This window comes from Sminthopsis crassicaudata, chromosome 1 (genome assembly GCF_048593235.1).
Source record: "Sminthopsis crassicaudata isolate SCR6 chromosome 1, ASM4859323v1, whole genome shotgun sequence".
Lineage (NCBI taxonomy): Eukaryota > Metazoa > Chordata > Mammalia > Dasyuromorphia > Dasyuridae > Sminthopsis > Sminthopsis crassicaudata.
The window spans coordinates 381,657,815-381,678,007 of NC_133617.1; the positions used below are offsets into that span (position 1 = coordinate 381,657,815).

The 20,193-nt window shown below is 34.5% G+C and overlaps 1 protein-coding gene across 3 annotated transcripts in view; it reads left to right on the forward strand.

Moving 5' to 3' along the window:
• Positions 1-20,193, forward strand: part of WDR7 (WD repeat domain 7) — a 472,816-nt gene that overhangs the window by 42,178 nt on the left and 410,445 nt on the right. For all 3 annotated transcript variants that reach the window (XM_074279428.1, XM_074279427.1, XM_074279429.1), the window contains exons 6-12: positions 832-908; positions 1,701-1,820; positions 4,275-4,420; positions 4,842-4,944; positions 10,867-11,008; positions 11,131-11,379; positions 12,485-12,705. In XM_074279428.1, coding sequence (XP_074135529.1) covers positions 832-908; positions 1,701-1,820; positions 4,275-4,420; positions 4,842-4,944; positions 10,867-11,008; positions 11,131-11,379; positions 12,485-12,705 — 1,058 coding nt within the window. The remainder of the gene's footprint in view (positions 1-831; positions 909-1,700; positions 1,821-4,274; positions 4,421-4,841; positions 4,945-10,866; positions 11,009-11,130; positions 11,380-12,484; positions 12,706-20,193) is intronic.

Genomic DNA, 20,193 nt, shown 5'->3' on the forward strand with positions numbered 1-20,193 from the left:
ATTTACAGTATTTACAATTGATTCATTTATATATTCTTGAAATCTTTACAAGTAGGATGGATTTAGTGTGATGTCCAGCTGTCACCAGCAAAGTTATAAGGAAAAAGTGTGTTCTTGCTGTTTAAGCTAGGACAATGGTCACAATAGATTTTTCCTTTTATTTTCAGAGCAAGCTATTAGTGCTCTTCACAATGAAGAAAAGGGGGAATGCTCAGTAATTAGATGCGTCTGGTGAATGCAGTAGTATTCATTCCTGAGGATGTCTCCCACAAAAATTTTTTTTGACACCTTCTCCTCTAGTGCTTCATTGTCTTATTTCTTTGTGTGGGCTGTGGTCAAGTGCATGGCTGTTGATTCAGAACCCTTCTGGCTAACTTTGTTGGACCTACTATCAAATTAACTATAAGGTGATAAGCTTCTGGCCATAGCAATTCTTGAAGATCATGTGTATGTATAGAAGACTTTGCCAACCTTATCACTTGCCAGCCATTGTCTTCATTGTCATCTTTTTAAATCTCCTCCTCCTCAGCCTCTGATGTAGTTTGTACAGTGTCATGTGTGAACTGAATCATTTGGAGAAAATATACAGTCTTTTGTTTGGATTTTGTGTAGAATATTATTCATAATTCTGGCAAAGACCAAAATTATGATTAGTATATATCTGAAAATATCAGTACAAGAATTTCATTAATTCGTTTCTCATACTTGTATGGAAATTTGTTGGCCAGTAGACAAAAAAGCAGTTCCTAAACATCATAACTGTATTATTATTTAAAAATATTGATTTTGGAGAAAGCATACTATATTTGTATCATTTTGTTTCCTATTTAGAGGATACTGTTGTAGCAGTTTCAGTGACAGGAATTTTGAAGGTTTGGATTGTTACATCTGAAATTAGTGATACCCAGGTAAGACTGGTGATAGATTGCTCCAATATTGTCATTATTGTTTCTTCTTATTGTGCTCAAATTTTTTAGTGATATTTTAGGTCTCTACTTTTGTTGTTTGTGATGGTTGTTTGCCTAATTTTTTTTTTTTTTATAATTTCTTTAAAGTTTTAGAATGAATGATGCTGTAATAATTATATGAGTAAATTTTTGAATTTTCTTTTAAGAAATACTCAACTTTCTTGGATTATGAGATACAAAAGTACATTTTACTTCTGTGTAAACTTCTAAGTTAACTTTGAAGTATAACTTCTAAGATAGTATTATGTTTGAGGGAAAAAATAACTCAGAAACCAAATACAGGTCTCAGTAGATTGCGTTCTGATAGTGGGCGGGGCAAATTTGTGCCCTGCCAGCACTCCTGTCTTTTAGCATTATGTTAAGGAATTTGACTTAATTAAAAAGAAAACAAAATAAAGATAACGGCAAACTGAACGAATTATTAGGTATTTCGAGTTTGCATTCCCTTTTGTTGTTGTTTTTTTTTTTTTTTGGTTTCTTAGCATCATAGTGTATATTGTAGAGTAGGTAATTAATAAATTTGATTTCTACTTTTTATCACTAATACGATCTTGTTTCATTGTTTCAATGCTTTTAAAATTTTGATTATCTTTAACATTTGTGACTCTGTAGTTTTGGAATGTAGTTTTGTTCTTTCTTTGCTACTAAGTTGCTGAACATAGCAATTTCTGTTTTCACTTAATTTTGCTGTTGTGTAAATGTGGATAACCAAGCTATTTCTATATCTTTCAGGATACGGAGCCAATATTTGAAGAAGAATCCAAACCAATTTATTGTCAGAATTGCCAAAGCATCTCTTTCTGTGCATTCACCCAAAGGTCACTTTTGGTTGTATGTTCCAAATATTGGAGGGTAAGGTTCCCCAGTTAAGTAAAAGAGCTGATTTTTCTTATTTCATGATGTAGATTTTATTAGATATGATATGTAGCACTAAACTTAAGGAATAACTGAGAAAGACTTTTAATCTTTTAATACTTATGTCTTGTTTCTCTCCCTCTTCTCCCCCCCCCAAAAAAAAAAAAAAAAAAAAAACCTTTCCATTTGGAGGAGATATTTGGAATGGTGCTCTGTGGAGGGCTCTATTCTTTTTAGGACAAATTCAACAAAGACTGAATAAGTGTTTGCTATACAAGGCACTGCAATCAAAGACTTTTTGTCATAATGGGGAAGGGAGAATCAAACATAAGTATATAAATAATTGTAATTCTGGTTAGAATATAAGTGAATAGCAGATGTCAAGTAGAGTGATTAGTCACTTTAAATGAAGGGCTCATTGAGGAGCTTAACATAAATTCAATTTATGTTGAATTAGGCCTTGAATATAGGGGAAGATTTCCATAGACAGAAATTAGAGTGCCATGGATTATTTCCAGACATGGAGGATAGCATTCATGGAGTTGGGAAATAGCATTTTAAGATCACAAAATAAGAGTATGGATGTTAGCACTCTAATATAATGAAGGGAAATTGAACTGAGATTAAATGGGAAATCTGCTGCCTTTTGCCTGAATGAATCCACTCTGTTCGATCTCTTGAGACTAACAGATTAAAGCAAGAATTAGAACTGTTTAGCTAATACTATGGGTTCATCTGTTTCTGTTGTCTAGTAGGAACAAAATGGAGGAATTAAATATCCTTGGAAGGAGGGAGGAATAAAGAGTCAAATGATACTTTATTTGTGGTCTTTAGTTTCTGTGTTTTTCCCTGCTTATCTTATTTTATTTATTTATTTTTCTTTTTCTGAGGTTGGGGTTAAGTGACTTGCCCAGGGTCACACAGCTAGGAAGTGTTAAGTGTCTGAGACCAGATTTGAACTCGGGTCCTCCTGAATTCAAAGCTGGTGCTCTATCCACTGCGCCACCTAGCTGCCCCCCCCCTTGCTAATCTTATATTCTTCTGAGTTGTATTTATCCATGAGGAATTGTGAGTGGGAGACTGCTTTCTGAGTTGTTTCCTATTTTTAACGTGTCTATTAAAGTGTTGTTACCTTTATTTTGTTGGAAAGTAATGCAAAGTGGAGCTTTATGTTATGTTTGGAAAGGAGAGTTGCAGCCAGTTTGTAGCTTAAACTCTTTGATTAGTTGGCTCCTGATGAATTATAGAACTCTAGAATTTGAATAGAAAGGGGTGTCAGTAGTCATTTTCAGACCTGAAATAGAATGTTCAACTGTAGTGTACCCAGAAGGAAATAGGCATCTCTGCTTGAAGATCACCCATAAATGGGAAACTCACTACCTCTTGAAGCACCTAATTCTAACTTGTGATAACTCTAAATCTTAGGCGGTTTTCCCCCTAAGTCAAGCCTAAAAATGCCTCTTTTCATTTTCCTTATTTTGTCTCTAGAACTAAATACAATTAGTTTAATCCCTTGTGAAAATAATTGTATTTCCAATACTTGAATACAGTTATGTACTTCCTGACCCTTCTTTCCAAGATAAAAATGTAGTTCTTATATCATTGATATGCACTGTAGATTTGATATCCTTCATTTTCTCTAAGATAAACTTTCTTTAGCATTTCAATGTTGTTTTTTTTGTTTTATTTTTTAAAAATGCATTACCCAGAACCTAACAAAAAGAACTCCAGAAGTGGTTTGATCTGGGTAGAATATAGCACCTGACAATATAGTAATCCAATTTGATATCTTAGGAGTTTTTTTTGGGGGGGAGGTTGAGGGTGTCCCATATCATATTTTTGACACTAATAGCTTCAGCTCTTTTTCAGATAACTTGTTGTCTAGTTGTGCTTTGCCATTTTGTATTTAAGAAGTTGATTTCTTGAATATAAATCTAAGATTTTACATTTATCCCTATAAATTTTATTTATTAGATTTAACTTCATGGTTATATTTAATGGCATAGCTGTGATATAAACCCATCATTGGGTGAGGCATGCTGAATGTTTCCTGCTGTTTGAGATTTAAGACAATCTTAACTTCTCTCCTCTAGGATTTTATTTATTCATTGATTCAGAGGCAATACCTGCCATGTTTCCAGATGAACACATTTTCTACCACTCTAGGAGCTTTGTTTTTTTTTTTTTTTTTTTTTTTTTTTTAGCTGAACACCAGTCTTTGCTTGTTTATGACAAGCCTGTAGGATAGCCCTGTCAAGTACTCTTCAATCAATGTTTCTGCCTTTTTTTACTCAATTGTCATGACTACTAATGATTACTGAGGAGACCTGAACTTTACCTCATCTACTGCTGATTGACTTGTGCTCTTAGAGGATTAACTGAGATGTCACTGTTTTTATTTAGATTGTAACATGAATTTAGGATTTTGAGTTTGACTTTGGTTTTTTGTAGGTATTTGATGCTGGAGATTATTCTCTGTTATGCTCTGGTCCCAGTGAAAATGGGCAAACGTGGACAGGTGGTGACTTTATATCAGCAGATAAAGTAATTATATGGACAGAAAATGGACAGAGTTATATTTACAAACTTCCTGCCAGGTACTCAATAAATAATAAATCACAGTGTAAGAAAAAAATTTAGGTGTTAAGACTCATTATGAAATATAGATGAAGACTAAATACTTTTAGTCTTTTATCACTTTTAATATAAATTTCAAGAAAGTTGCTGACTTTTGCAGTGAAAAAAATCAAAGTAGTGTATGGTTAAAGCATCATAATATGTGTAAAGTAGTGTATAATTAAAATTGTGATATAAATTACAATTTTTTTGTTGAAATGCAATACATTAAATTGTATTTCATATTTTATTTTATAATCAATACTTTAACATTTACAATTAAATTATGAAAACGAATTTTAGCAGTGGAAAAAAGCCTTCTGGAATGGAATCATGTGATAGAGACAAGTATGAAATAAAGTATGAACTTTCATTGAAAATAGTGTCTTTTCTGATTCACAGTTGCCTGCCTGCTAGTGATTCATTTCGGAGTGATGTTGGAAAGGCTGTTGAAAATTTAATACCTCCTGTACAGTATGGTCTCTTGGATAGAGAAGATAAAGAGGTGAGATGCTTTCTGAGCACTGTGGCCATACACAGATTCATTGATGCAGCTGTTTTAAGTCAACATAATGACTTGATTATTATGACAGTTATAAAGTTCTGTAAAATCTAATCTTGTTGATTATATTTGCCTTTTTTTCGGGAAAGCTTTCTTCATAATATCTGCTATCTACCATAATGTGCCCATTATTGGATTTCCTGATTGACTAATTGGCCTCTTTGGTATTCCTTGCACATGATTTGTCAGCTTGAGATTCTGTGCCTTTTTACTAGCTCTCTCTCTTCCATGCTTTGAATGGCCTTTATCATCATCTTCACCTTCTGTTTATGACTTAGCTCAAATTTCATCTTCTATAGGAAACCTTCCTAAGTTTGTTTCCACCTCCTCAAGCCCCAGCACCTTCCCATTCAGGTTGCTTTTCATTTACAATTTATATGTATTTTTAAAATAATTTTTTACATGTTGTTCTATTGTAATGCAACCTTTTTGAAAATGGGGACCCTGTTTTTGTCTTTCAATATATCTCCAACAATTTACATATGCTCGGCACATAGGAAGTGCTTATTGACTGATGAAACAAATACTCAATATATTATATACATATATATTTATATGTATGTATTTTTTTTTGTTGTTGTTATTATTGTTGTTGGATTCTCTAACCAAAGTATGAGTACCTTTAAAGCACTCCACTGGGTCAGTTTTTTGGAGGAATTCCTGTCACTTCCCTTTCATCTTTCTGACCTCATTCTTTTTTTTTTATTATTAATTTTATGATTATAACTTTTTTTTGACAGTACATATGCATGGGTAATTTTTTACAGCATTATCCCTTGTACTCACTTCTGTTCCGAATTTTCCCCTCCTTCCCTCCACTCTTTCCCCTAGATGGCAGGCAGTCCCATATATGTCTCTGACCTCATTCTTGAGGATGAATTCTTTGTGTCTTTTCTCTCAAAATCATTACTGTTACTCTATGTATAACTTTCTCTGCCTTGTTAGTATGACATTCTTCTTTCAGTTCAATTGTCCTACTTAATTATAATTTTTTTTACCTTGGACATATAGCATGTTGAATGAAACATTTATCAATTCAGTCACATTGCTTTAAAGAAAAGGAAACAGAGACTGAGTATACAAAGCCAAAAAGCACAGACGTAGATAAAGGGGAGGCTAAGTGACTCGAAGTTTTCCTGGAAACCACTTCTTTTATTCTCCTGAAAATCATCATTTTCATCAAATTTAAAAAAATCTGACAATTTTCTCCAGGGTGAACATCTAGCCACCATGTGATTTTCTTCCTGAAACTTCTGCTCCCATTTCCCCTTCCTGGAAAATTTGATATAGGAAGAATTAAATTTCATTCTTATTTGTTCAGCTTCCTTCTAATTCTGTCCACCATTGAAGAAGCTTAAGAATTCCCATTTAGATTTCTCCATGTCCCATGGCTTCTGAAGTTGCATAGGGTCTTTGTATCCACAGTAATACGTATATATAATAGACACAAACACATACACATACACACACACACACACACACACACACACACACACGCACACGTATATATTATACATTTCTCATTTTCTTTTTGCTGAGACAATTGGGGTTAAGTGATTTGCCCAGGATCATACAGCTAGAAAGTGTTAAGTGTCTGAGGCTAGATTTGAACTCAGATCCTTTTGATGTTAGGGCTGGTGCTCTATCCATTGTGCCACCTAGTTGCCCCTGCCTATACTTTCAAAATAATTTTGAATTAGAAAATAATAATAAAAATAATAATTAATAAATACATTAAAATAGTAAAAAATAAAAATTAGAGAATAATAAAAAAGAATATTCTCAAAGCTTTTGATGATTATCTTTTTTTATAATAGCTTTTTATTTTTCAATTTATATGCTGATAGTTTTAAAAATTCACCCTTGAAAAACCTTGTATTCCATATTATTCTTCCTTCCTTTCTCCCTCTCGTAGACAACAAGTAATCCAATATAAGTTAAACAGGTGCAATTCTTCTAAGCATATTTCCATATTTATCATGCACAAAAATGAATCAGATCAAAAAGGAAGGAAAAAAACCAAGCAAACAACAACAAAAAAGGTGAAATTACTATGTTGTGATCCCCATAGCCCTCTTTCTGGATGCAGGATTGGCTGTCTCTATCACAAGCCTATTGGAATTGGTCTGAGTTACCTCATTATTGAAAAGAGCCAAGTCTTAATGACTATATCTTAAAAAAAGAATAAAAATAAGTTATTTTAATCGTAAAACATTCATTGTAACCAAAATTTATTTAATATTAAGTTCTAAGGCTGTTCTCTTTAAGCTACATGAAACTTAAAACATATTTATGTATATGTGTGTGTTTGTGTATGCATATGTGTACATATTATATATATATGTATGTGTATGCACATGTGTATGTATTATATATATATGTGTGTGTATACATACATATATGTTTTTCCCTGAAAATTCCCTTAAAATTCCAGCACATATATTTGTGTGTGTGTGTGTGTATGTGTATGTGTGTGAATGCTATTTGTCCAATCTTTTGCTAGTTTTTTCCTGAAAATTCTAACCTGTATTGTTAAATGGTGGTGAGGCAGAAAATATTTGCTATAAATATTTCAGAAAGAAAGAAAATTTGTTCAGCCATACATAATTGATTTTTCATAATAAACGGTCCTTACAATATTAACTTAACTTGCCTTGTCTCTCTAACTTGGATTCTCATTTCCAGTTCACTTAGAAGGCTGTCATCTCTGACAAAATGATCATTATGAATGTTTTAAAATGACCAATTGCTGCTTTCCCCCATCTTATTAGTTATGTTAAATTTTATTTAGGCCTCATTTCTTTTTTCCCTGAAGCAATTGGGCTTAAGTGACTTGCCCAGGGTCACATACCTAGGAAGTGTTAAGTGTCGGAGATCAGATTGAACTCAGGTCCTCCTGACTTCAGAGATGGTTTTTTATTCACTACTCCACCTAACTGCCTCTTAAGTCCAATTTTTAAGGCACTTGCTTTCATATTTGATTTAGCACTCCTGCATTCCCAGTGATAAGTGGTCCTTCTTTGGGGCCACTTTCTAGCCCCCCATTTGAGTGGCCTTCCGCACCCATCCCAATACTTGTGATTCCTTGGGCACAAGAAGCCTGGCTATTTGTGACCCACCAAGATTGCTCAGTCTCACTGAGGCATCGTCACACTTAGGAAAGCTTCTGACTTAGAGGTGTTCAGTCATAATCCCACAGGTGGTAGCTTTACCCCATTGACTCCTCAACCAAGCACATAGACCTGCAGCTCCTCTTGTACTGAGCACAGGGTTACTATGGTGATAATCTCTCCTTAGTAGGGTAAAACTAACCTGTCTCACAATTGTCTAATCCCAGTTCATGTTCCCTATTAGTAGGTGAACAATCCAACACTTGGTGAATTCTGCTTCACAATGGTAGTAAGAAGAGATATTGAAGGATTAAAAAGAAACATCACTATGAACACTTAGCCATTTCAAGTCAGTTGTCCCTGTGCTAACTTTTCTGACTCCTCATACTTAAAACCCCCTTCAATGAGGACAAACATGGAATTAGTCAGCTACCACAATGATGGTAAATTCTTCAATTTGAAAAGACTATAAGTCAAAACCAAAGTGAAAAGTGGTGGTGCATAATTTTTTGTTTGCAGATGATTGTGCACTCACTGCAGTCCCTGAAGAAGAGATGCAAACAAAGTATGGATCAGTTATCTGCACATTTGGCTTAACAATTAAAACCAAGAAAGCACAGGTCCTCTATTAGCCAGCACCACACCTTCCATATGTGGAACCATCAGTTACAGTAATTGGTGAAGTTTTGAATGCTGTGGAGTGATTTACCACTCCACTTCTATTGGCAGTATACTTTTCAGGGATGTTTACATTGATAATGAGAAGGACATGGGCATTGCTAGTGCTAGCTCAGTGTTTGGAAGGAAACTGTGGGAGAGGAGATGTTAGATTGACTACCAAACTGAAGGTTTACAGAGCTGTTGTGCTGACCTCATTGTTTTTTGCTTATGAAACCTGTATAGTATACCAACATCAAGCCAGGAAATTGAATTACTTCCATTTGACTTGTCTTAGCAAGAAATTGTTTGCTTGACTTTTCAAAAATTTTGTGAACTAAAGTCTCATTTTTGAACAGGAGCCTAACTTTATTCTTTTTTTTTTTTTTTCCTAATAAGATTAAAAAAGCAATCGTCCAATGAAATTGCAAACAAAATCCTAGCAGATGTTTGTTGTTAATCGTTCACTTTACAAATGTTTGCCCAGTTTCAGTATTTCTTGTGTATTTATGCATATAATATGCAATACTTAATATGAGGAAATTTTTTTTTTTCTGTTACTACTACTGCTATTACCACCACCATTACTGCTATTTACTACTATTGTTATCACTACTATGGTCCTGTCATAACTATTATTAGTGCACTTCAACACAACTTTTTAAGTAGCCAATCTATCTTTACAATGAAGGAAAGACCTTTGTAGAGGGAAAAAAAGGAGAGGGGAAAAAAAAAAAACAAGCAAGCAAAAAAATAACAAAAGAGGTGAAAACACTTATATTGTGATCCACAAACCTCTCTCTGAATGCAGAAGGTAGTGGCAGTTTAAGTAATAAACACAATAAATGATGAATGGGCTTTCCTGAATTTATTTTTGAAGGCTTATAAGTAACACTATGTATGATATGTCTATGTAATTATTAATATTGTTATTAATAACATTATATTGCTGTATTATTGCTTTTAAAAATAATAAACCTTCTCAGTAGTAGTTTGTTCTGCTCACTTCTTACCTTTAGTGGAGACTCATCTGTCCTAATGTTATGTAATCTATCTCCTTATGCAAAAAGGTTTGGTGAGTTGATTTATCCCTTTAATGGTTGGTAGTAAACTTTCCATCTTCTGACTTTTCTTATTTCTTTTTTTTTTCTGGAATTTTTGCAATAACATATGTCTGTGTAAAAATCTAATTGTGACTTTCTTATCGACATAACTTCATATGGAATGTGCAAGTAATGTCTTTTTGAGATTGCCCTTTGTGTGGAGATGGAGACTAGAATTTAAGCTCTCTGGTACTCAGTTTTCTTATTTCTATAATTAGGGTTCTCCCAAATCTCTTATAAGAGAAAGCTTAGTATAGTGGAGAGAGAGCTGGCCTTGGAGTTTGGAAGATCTTGGTTTAAATTTTGCCTCTCATGCATGGTGGCTATTACCCTGGGAACTTCTCAGTTCTGTAGGTAACCTTTATAAGTTGCAGTTACAGTGCTAACTTGAATTCATAGAAGGCATTTGCTTATCTGGGAATTCCCTACATCAGTGAAATCATAGGGCCCATCTTAAAATTTAATGTTTATATCACAGTGGTTATTTAAAAATGGAGAAGTTTTTGTTAATTTAGTGTTGATTTGAGAACTCTTGTGAAAAATCAATATACATGATTAAAAACAGTAAGTTTTAACTGACTAGTAGCTGTCAGGATCATCCATTAATCAATGTTTATAAAACCGTTAGCCTCAGAAATTTTATGATTAATGGTTAATTTTGTGCTTAATTTAAATATCATTGCACAATTTTAGATATTATAGCAGCTTGTCATAATAATGCCTTTTTTGGGCTACATTTGTACTACCTGTCTTAAAGCGTTTTTGTGAAGAAATTACTTTTCAGACCTTTAAAACTTAATATCAATGTCATTAAAAAAAAATCATGAATGATACAAATACATTGCCTATAATGTATTTTGTATTCTTTCCTCAAAATAAAAATGATTAATATCTACATCTGAAGCATATGTTGCTGATGTTTAAGAATGCTTATTACACATTAAACATGTAGCAGAAAAATCTGAATGAATATCTATTTTTTTTTCCCCCCACAGTTGTTTATCTGCCCTCCTGTTACTCGATTCTTTTATGGACGTAGGGAATGCTTCCATAAGCTACTTATTCAGGGAGACTCTTCAGGAAGACTGTGTATTTGGAATGTACCAGACACACTTGAAAAAGAGGAAGCTGCAGAAGGTAGTGGCAGTTTAAGTACTACATAATAAAAAACACAAATAAGTATTTTTGATATAATTTTGTATGTTCAAATACTATCTTTTTTCTTCTTTTTATTTTTTTTAAACAAAACTTACCTGTAGGATTGAAAATGACAACTTCAATTTGTTTACAAGAGGCCTTTGGTAAACTCACTCCTTGTCCTGCTGGTATTATAGATCAACTAAGTTTAGTTCCTAATAGCAGTGAACCTTTGAAAGTTACAGCTAGTGTGTATATCCCATCCCATGGACGACTAGTTTGTGGTCGTGAAGATGGAAGCATAATTATTGTGCCAGCAACACAAACTGCTATAGTCCAGCTGCTACAAGGAGAACACATGCTCCGGAGAGGTACTGAAATAAAGTTTTATGATCTTATATTTGAAGAAGAATTATTAGATATCTTTTAAAAAAGCAAACACATATTGACATATTTAAAGCTTTGTGTCATATTGATGTTTATAAAATGTTATATGTTTGATTTACCTTTGTTGTCTTATTCCTGGAACATTGTAATAATCTTTTGGTTGGTGTCTCTGTTTCAGCTCTCTCTCCATTGCAGGCTATCTTCCCTTATTTGTCAAGTTTATCTTAAAACCCAGGTCTGATCATGTGAACTCTCATTTAATAAACTCCAGAAGCTCCCTATTATATCTGGGATCAAATATAAAATTCTTACTTTGGCTTTTAAAACTCTTCATAGCCTGCCGTCCTTTCTACTTATCCAGGTTTCTTATGTCTTACTTTTCTCCATATCTTCTGTGGGCCAGGAGATAATGGTTTCCTGCTCTTTTTTGCCCCAAACACTGCTCTTCTTCTTCTTCTTCTTCTTCTTCTTTTTTTTTTGATTCTACATTTTCGCTAGTTGTCCGAATGTTTGAATGTTTGGAATTCTCTCTCTCCTCGTTTCTGCTTCTTGACTTCTTAAGTTTCGATTTAAATCCTACCTTCCACAAAGAATTCATCTCCCTTCATACTCTAGTGTATTTTTCCTGAGATTATCTCTAATTTATCCTTCATGTTTGTACATAGTTATTTGCCTGTTGTCTCTCCTATTATTAGACCATGAGCTCTTTGAGAAGAGGGGCTGTTTTTGCCTTTCTGTATGTACCCTGTTCTTTATTCAGTGCCTGGCACACAGATGGTGCTTGATGAGTGCTTGTTGACCAGACTTGGCATGCTATTCTTGTTAATTGTTTTTATTTCTGTTAATTTAAATCAGTGTTTGTATTAGTGCAACAAAAAAGCAATAGATAAAGATTTTAGTATATATGTAGAATCTACAACTTAATTTCTTTGAATCATTTAAATTTTAAAAATAAGACTAATAGTAAAATAGTGCTTTATAAATTTTAAATAGAATTTTTTCATGTAAATAAATCATTTTGTGTTAGTTTTTGTTGAAAAACTTTAAGACTTGAATTTCTACCTCATTAAAAAAAAATTTCATTTACAGGTTGGCCACCTCACAGAACTCTTCGAGGTCATCGGAACAAAATTACATGTTTACTATATCCTCATCAGGTCTCAGCTCGTTATGACCAAAGATACTTGATCTCTGGAGGGGTAGATTTTTCTGTCATAATCTGGGATATATTTTCTGGAGAAATGAAGCATATCTTCTGTGTGCATGGTGGAGAGATTACTCAACTACTTGTTCCACCTGAAAACTGCAGTGTAAGTTGATTATAAGAGATCACAATTAGCATGGTAGTCACTTTTTCTTTTGAATCATATTTCCAAAGACAAGTAAATTAATTTTTATTTGTAGATTAAGGAAAAATATTCATGAAATTGAAAAAAAAATCATTTTTTAAAGAATGTAAAATCATTATCTAGAAATTATTTTTTAAACTAGTGTAGTTTATTTACCACCATGTATGTCAGCAGAGAGAATGCAGAGTTTTAATTTTAACAGTGTGAAGTACTGTAATGTCCAGACTAGCTCTCTGGAGGGCCTCAGGATCAGTCAGAGTCAGCATCAGTCATACTCCTTGGTCTTTAGGAGGAGAAGTGAAAGGAGGCAGGCAAGCTGCTAAGTGGCTTGTCAAAAATGGATCCTTGGCTGTGGAATCTGGACCCTAAAGTCTTCCTTCCTGAGCATGCTGCGGCAGAGAGACTCTGACCCTCTCCCTCAGCCCTCCAATCCTTATCTATGATTACCACATAACATTCTCTCTCTCTCTCTCTCTCTCTCTCTCTGTATATATATATATATATATATATATATATATATATATATATATATATATATATAAACCATTATTTCACATTGAGTAAGTAATTAACCTTACGTGTTCTGCTGTTTTAGATTCAAGTACCTTTTCGGAGTTTCAGCTCTATATCTCCCACTTTTTACAATTTTAGAACACAGGTGGTCATGCTCTCCCTGACTTCTCAGGGAGGTGAGAACCTCAAAAAAGAGGTGATTATATCCCCCCCTGACTGATCAGGAAGAGAGATGAAAATCACCAAAAGGAAGTGGAGAGTCAAACCAGATATTGTTAGCGGGTTTCTGGGCTGAAGGGTCTTACTAGAAATAGGTATACACAAACACATCAGTATGGGAGGTATTACACAAGCACATAGCAATAAAGCATAGGCTAGTAGTGATGACTCTCCCCACAGCTGGTGCAGGCTCAATGTGGTGTAATAAATATGAATTGTACATGCAAGTAGTAATATAACAAACAATATGAATCAACATGATATTGTAAAAGATTTCCAGAAGTCCTAGAAAGAGGGTATGTAAACAACAATCACACATATGCCTTCTTCAGAAGCCAAGAGATAGTCCAAAACCAATCCATTGTCCAATATTTCATGTGTCAGGGAATCCAATGATCCATGCAAGTTTTTGAAGTCCTGGAACAGTCTCATCATGTGTCATGGAATTCAATGATTTCTGCAGATTTTGAAGTTCTGCGACAGTCTTGTATATCTCAGGGAATCCAATGATTTCTGAGGGTGTTCAAATCCTATAGCAGTCTTATCATGTCTCAGAGAATCCAATGATTCCTGAGGGTTTTGAAGTCCTGCATCAGTCTCATTAACGATATTTGATGTCCAGGAATCAATTGCCATAACTGCCATGCTCTTTCCATGGTGGGCATAGTCAGCAATGGAGCCATCTGATGTTTCTTGAGTCTTCTCCTTCGTTTCAAGGATCTGCTCTGTCTCTCTGCAATGAGCAAGGTGAATACGACTCGTTGGCATCCATCTAATTCCTGCTCCATCTGTAGAGATACAAGCAAACCCTCTGCCCCAAGCAGTTAACCTATATGGTCCCTTCCATTCGCCACTTTCTGGATCTCTCCACATCACCTGGCAATTATCTAAAGAGTGGAGCTGCTTGCACTGGACACTGTCCTTTTGGTGGGATATAAAATCTGTCTGCTGGACCCAGTATATCTTAATCAAAGTACCATGTATTTTTTTTTTTTTTCCCTTAGCATACTTACTGATCAGTCTTTATCATCTTTAGATCTTGTTTTTTTTTTTTTTTCTCTTTAGCTAGATTTCTTTTGGCTGTTTTATATCTTTAAAAAAAATTTATCTTTATTTTTGTATGAATTTTGATGAAATTATAAGACATTTATGCAATTCTTTTCCTCCTTTCCCTATATTGTTTCACTGTATATTAGTGGGGACAATTTTTGAGAAATGTTTTTGTGATTTCCTTGACTTTGGTCAGCATGAAGTAGGAGTTCATTGTGCTTGATAATATATCTAGGATGTTTTATAAAATACTAAGAATAGGTCATCTGGGAGTAAGACCTCTACTTAAATTATAAGAGAGAAGAAACTGGAGTCTTGCCACCCAGGAGGCAAGAATTATAAGGTACTTATACTTATACTAAGTACTACTACTTCATAGTCATTATGAGGAAAGTAGATTACAAAATGGAATATAAATATGATTCATTATTATCATATCTAGACTCCTGTTTTTTGCAAATTAAATGAAGTCCCAAGCAGTTGGGTTAATTGTCCAATCTCAGTTAATGACAAAGTGAAATGTAGAACTCAGGTATTCCAATACTTTCTATTACATCAGACTTACTCCCTTTGTTTAATGATCAAGAATGAGTATAACGAATTATAATACTTATAACAGAGTGCTACTTTTAATACTTTATAGTTAGAGGTGAATGGATTTTCAAAGGTTATTCCAAAGGAGTTTGAGCTCTTACAAATCCTACCTGTAGAAACCAAGCAGTGGCCTGTGTGTCTCTTATCTTTTGTCCATCCACTAGTGTAGTTAGCTTCAGAGGTTCATCACTATAAACTTAGTGATTATAGGAGGACATTTTTTGCTTATTGCATCTTATAAAAGACAGCCTTCTTGAGTGGAGAGTGATTTGACTTTACAATCAGAAAGAACTAGACTCAAGTCCCATTTCGGCTGTGTAACCCTGGGCAAGTCAGATAGCCTCTCAGTATTCTATTTCAGATTTAAATCTCTTCTTAAAATAGAAAAACAAGTATATATGCTGATGTAGACACATAATTCCTTAGTTATATTTTTTATTCAATAGTGTATGTTCTGCCCTCAAGGGTATAGCAGCTGAGTTCTGATGAGGACACAGAATATGCTTGTTCAAATTCCCCAAAGATTGTATCTTCTAGACTTTTGAAGTCACATGCCAAACTAGAATATCTGTAGAAGGGGACAGCTTATTCTTGACAATCCCATATTTTACTTTTTTATGCTTCCATTTCCAGTTTCTTGCCACTATGACAAGGGCTGCCACAAATATATTTGCACATATAGGTCCCTTTCCCTCCTTTAAGATATCTTTGGGATATAAGCCTAATAGTAACACTGCTGGATCCAAGGATATGCACAGTTTGATAACTTTTTGAGCATAGTTCTAAATTGTTCTCCAGAATGATTGGATCCAATCACAGTTCCATGCAATGTATCAGTGTCCCAATTTTCCCACATCCCCTCCAACATTCAGCATTATCTTTTCCTGTAATCTTAGCCAGTTTGACGTGTGTAGTTGTATCTCAGAGTTGCCTTAATTTGCATTTCTCTGATCCTAGTGATTTGGAGCACCTTTTCATATCTATTGTCAGTTTCTTTAAAAAAATTTCTTTTGAGTGTGAGGCAGAATCATATAGTGCATAGAGAGGTGATCTAGAAATTTGGAAAACATGGGTTCATGTCATATTTTTGGTACATGCTGGTTGCATTACCTTGGGTATATCCCTTACCTGATATAATGTAAAAAAATTGAGTTATGGAAGTATTTTAATGTTCAAGTTACTGTAGTTTTGCATATTTTAAGCTGGAACATTAGAGAAACTATTGTATAATTTCTTTATTTTGTAGTTGAAGAAACACAGGGCTAGAGAGGTTAGGTGATTTCTAATATATCTCTCTTCCTCTGTACTGCTTTACACATGAACATTGCTTTATACATGAAGATTGTAGAGATTCTTTTTTTCCTTTTGAAAGAATAATTTTACTTCACATTACATAATATTAAAAACATAAAGAATCTTTTAATTTTATGTATTTGGATTATTTTGGCTAATTTAATATTTTGATTAATTAGTGATTCATGTCTTCCATTTAGCTAGTTGGTACAAGAAAATTCATCTTCCTAAATTAAAATCTGGACTCAAGACACTTATTAATTGCCCGACCCTGGGCAAGTCACTTAATCCTGTTTATTTTAGTTTCTTCATTTGCAAGAGAAGGAAATAGCAAACTACTCTGTTATCTTTGCCAAAAAAAACCCAAATATGGTCATGAAGAGTCAGGCAGGACTGAAATGATTAAAGAACATCTATCCCATGGATTATCCCAGTCTATCCCGTGGATTAATTCAAATAATTGAGCTATAACAAAAAGCTCTTTAAGATGATATTAAACATACTTTATTTTTATTTTTTTTGACTCAGAAGGAAGATAAGGATATTGTAGTTCTAGAATTTTATTTGAGAAACACTAAGGAACATTTGATAGTTTTCTAGCAGTGAACTAATTTTTTAGAGTTATACATTAGAAAAAACTATTCTGGCCAGGGCTTGTGACAGTGGATAGAGAGGAAAAAGTGAGGATCCAAGTTAGGTTATTTTAGTGGTTCAGATTAAATGCAGTAGAATAGGCATGAGTAAGTGGAAAGAACTTTGTCTCAGAATTTAAAAATGAATTCAGATGCCATTTTTTCTACTTTGTGATATTTTAGGTAAAACAATTTGTTCTGTCTTGGAATCAGTTTTTTAATTGGTGAAATGAAAATGTTGGACCTAAATCACTTTCTAACTTTAAAAATCATATCTTTGATTAAGAATTTTTGTGTGTGATAACTTTTGATAGTGATTGAAGTTGAAAAAAGGGCATTGTGGATACTTTATTTCCCTTCTCCCCATTAGATAAAAGAGTTTTTGGTGTTTGTTTGTTAGTTTTATTCAACTCCTCCTTTTCCCTCACTGCATATATCCAGTTTCCAAATCTTGCCTTTTCTTCTCTACCATATGTTTTGCATCCAACCCATTGTCTTTACTCAGAGGACTCTTGTCATCCCATACCTAGGTTATTGCAATGGTTGATTTTCCTCCTGTAAGTTTTGTCTTATACCAGTTCATTCTCCATTGCTAAAGAGATTTTTCTTAAATACAGTGCTGACCATGTATGTCATCTCCTATTCCACTGGTTCTGGACTTACACATAAATTCCTATGTTTAGCTTTTAAAGTCCTTCATTTTCTGGTCTAATTTATCAATCAATTCTGATTCATGATTTCCCATTCTTAACACTGGAATTCAGCCAAAGTACTTTTCTCTCTATTCCTCATGCACAACCTTTCATTTTTCATCTTTTGTTCTGTTCATTTTCCATGCAGGGAGCTTGTGTCCTTACCTCTGCTGCCCAGGAGCCCTCTCTGCCTAAAAGATAGCATAAGCACAGCCTTCAGAACTGTTGCTGATTTTTCCTGCCCATTCCCTAAAATAACCTTGTATTTAATTTATTCTGTAGTGTAAAGTTCTGATCGTCTCTCAGTTGTAATCCTTCTTTGGGAGGAGGTTTCTTTTCTGTATAATCTTTTTCTCTATGAGCAGGTTTCTTGGGAGGCTTCTGGAGCCTCCAGCCAGCCTCTTCTTCTTCCTGAATCCTGGCTCTGAATCTCCTCCAGTTCTTGTCCTTCCCCAGTCCAGACTGCTCTCCCGGCTCAATGTTGCCTCTTTTTATCCTCCCAGAGAATAGGCGTGGGATAATGCAAGGGCTTCTGGGAAGAACCACTTCAACCAATGATCTTGTTCCTCCTAGAATTCCTAAGGTGTAAACTCCCTTTAAAGGCCCGAACCAAAGGTCTGAGCCACAGAACTGTCAAGTCAACCTGAATTCTCACCTTGTCACTGTCCAGATAACCTGAGTTCTCACCTTGTCACTGTCCAGACAACCTGAGTTCTCACCTGCTAATCCTAACACTGTAGTATTTATATTTATTCATCTCATATTTATTCTGTACGTACTTACATGGGCACTTCTTATCCTCTCAGTTAGAATATAACCTCCCTAGATAGGATTATTTCATTTAATGTCTTTGTATCTTCTTTGCCTTAACACAGTGCTCTAGAATCACCAGTGAACTCTTAATTGTCAAATCTCAGGCTTTATTCTTCTTGACCCCTCTGTAGCTCTTGTAGTATCAGAGACCTCCAATTTTGTTTGTTGTTTCTGCTTTCACAACTTATTTCAAAAATGCACTCTTCTTTTTCTATTACTACAGTTACTGGTACAAGTCCTCATCACCTCATACCTGGATTGTTGCCATAGTTTTCTGGTTGATCTACTTACCCCAAGTCTTTTCCCACTTTGATCTATCCCTCCTCTTTCAAGTCCAGTGGCTTTCTGTCACCTCTAGAATCAAGTATGAAATGTTTTGACATTTAAATCCCTTCCCAATATTGCATGTCTCCCTTCTCATCTGTGTCTCCTGGTTTTCTAGTTTCCCTTAAGTTCCAGATAAAATACTACCCTTTACAGAAATTCTTTCTCAATCCCTCTTAATTCCAATGTCTTCCTTCACTTGGCTATTTCATAGTTATTCTGTCTCTAGTTTGTATATTTGTGCATGGTTGCTTACATGTTGTTTCCTCCATGAGATTTTGGGTTCCTTGAAGTTAGATATTGCCTTTTGCCTTTCTTTATCTGCTTAGTATTTAGCATAGTGCTGGGCACATAGTAGGTGCTTAATAAATGCTTATTGACTTACTGACTTGCTATCTTGTATATTTAGTTGTTTACATGTTGTTTCTCCCATGTGATGTCTTTTAAAGGTAGAAACTGCTTTTGCTTTTGTATACCCAATATCTGGTTTATTGATTCACACTGCTTGGTACAGAGTGGGTGCTTCATAAATATTTGTTAATTGATTGGTTGATGCATACTGCATTTCAGAAAAGGCTGTTAAAATCTTAAATGGATCTATGATCTCATCTGTGTAGAAGTTCCTTCCCTTGATGTAGGTCTCAATTCATTAATTCACATATTCTGCAGGTGTCTTGTCCTTGAGCCATCTGGTAGCCCAGGGGATAGAGGTTTGGGCCTGGAGTGAGGAAAGCCTGAGTTCAGATGCAACCTTGGACACTTAACTAGTTGTGTGATCTTAGGCAATTTGTATAACTTTGCCTCAATTTCCTCAATAGTTAAAATGGGGATATTATTATCCTCATTTTAACTATTGAGGAAATTCTATCTGATAAAGTTGTTATGAGGATCAAATGAGATGAAAGTGCTTAGTTCAGCACCTGGCACATGGTAAGTGCCATATAAATGCTTAATACTTTCCCTTTTCTCCTTCATGTCTCCATATAAGTTTGTCAGAAAGGCTCTACCCAGAGAGTTGGAGACTTTTTTTTGCTTTTGCTGCTGCAGCAGCAGCAACAGACAGCATCATCATTGTCATTATCATCTTCTGTGGGGTCTTTACATTCATATCCTTTCATTAGAATAGCAGAGCAGGATTAGTTGGGTATTTTCTCTTACTCTCTCTCTGTTATTAAGCCGTCTGCTTACTTATACCTGCCACACAGCTCTTCATGGCATTTTTTTGTACCATTTTCACTTCTTTAGAGAGAATTGTAATTTTTTTGTCTACAATCCAAAAACAATATAAAACTATTGGTAAAGGAAAAAAAGGCCTTTAT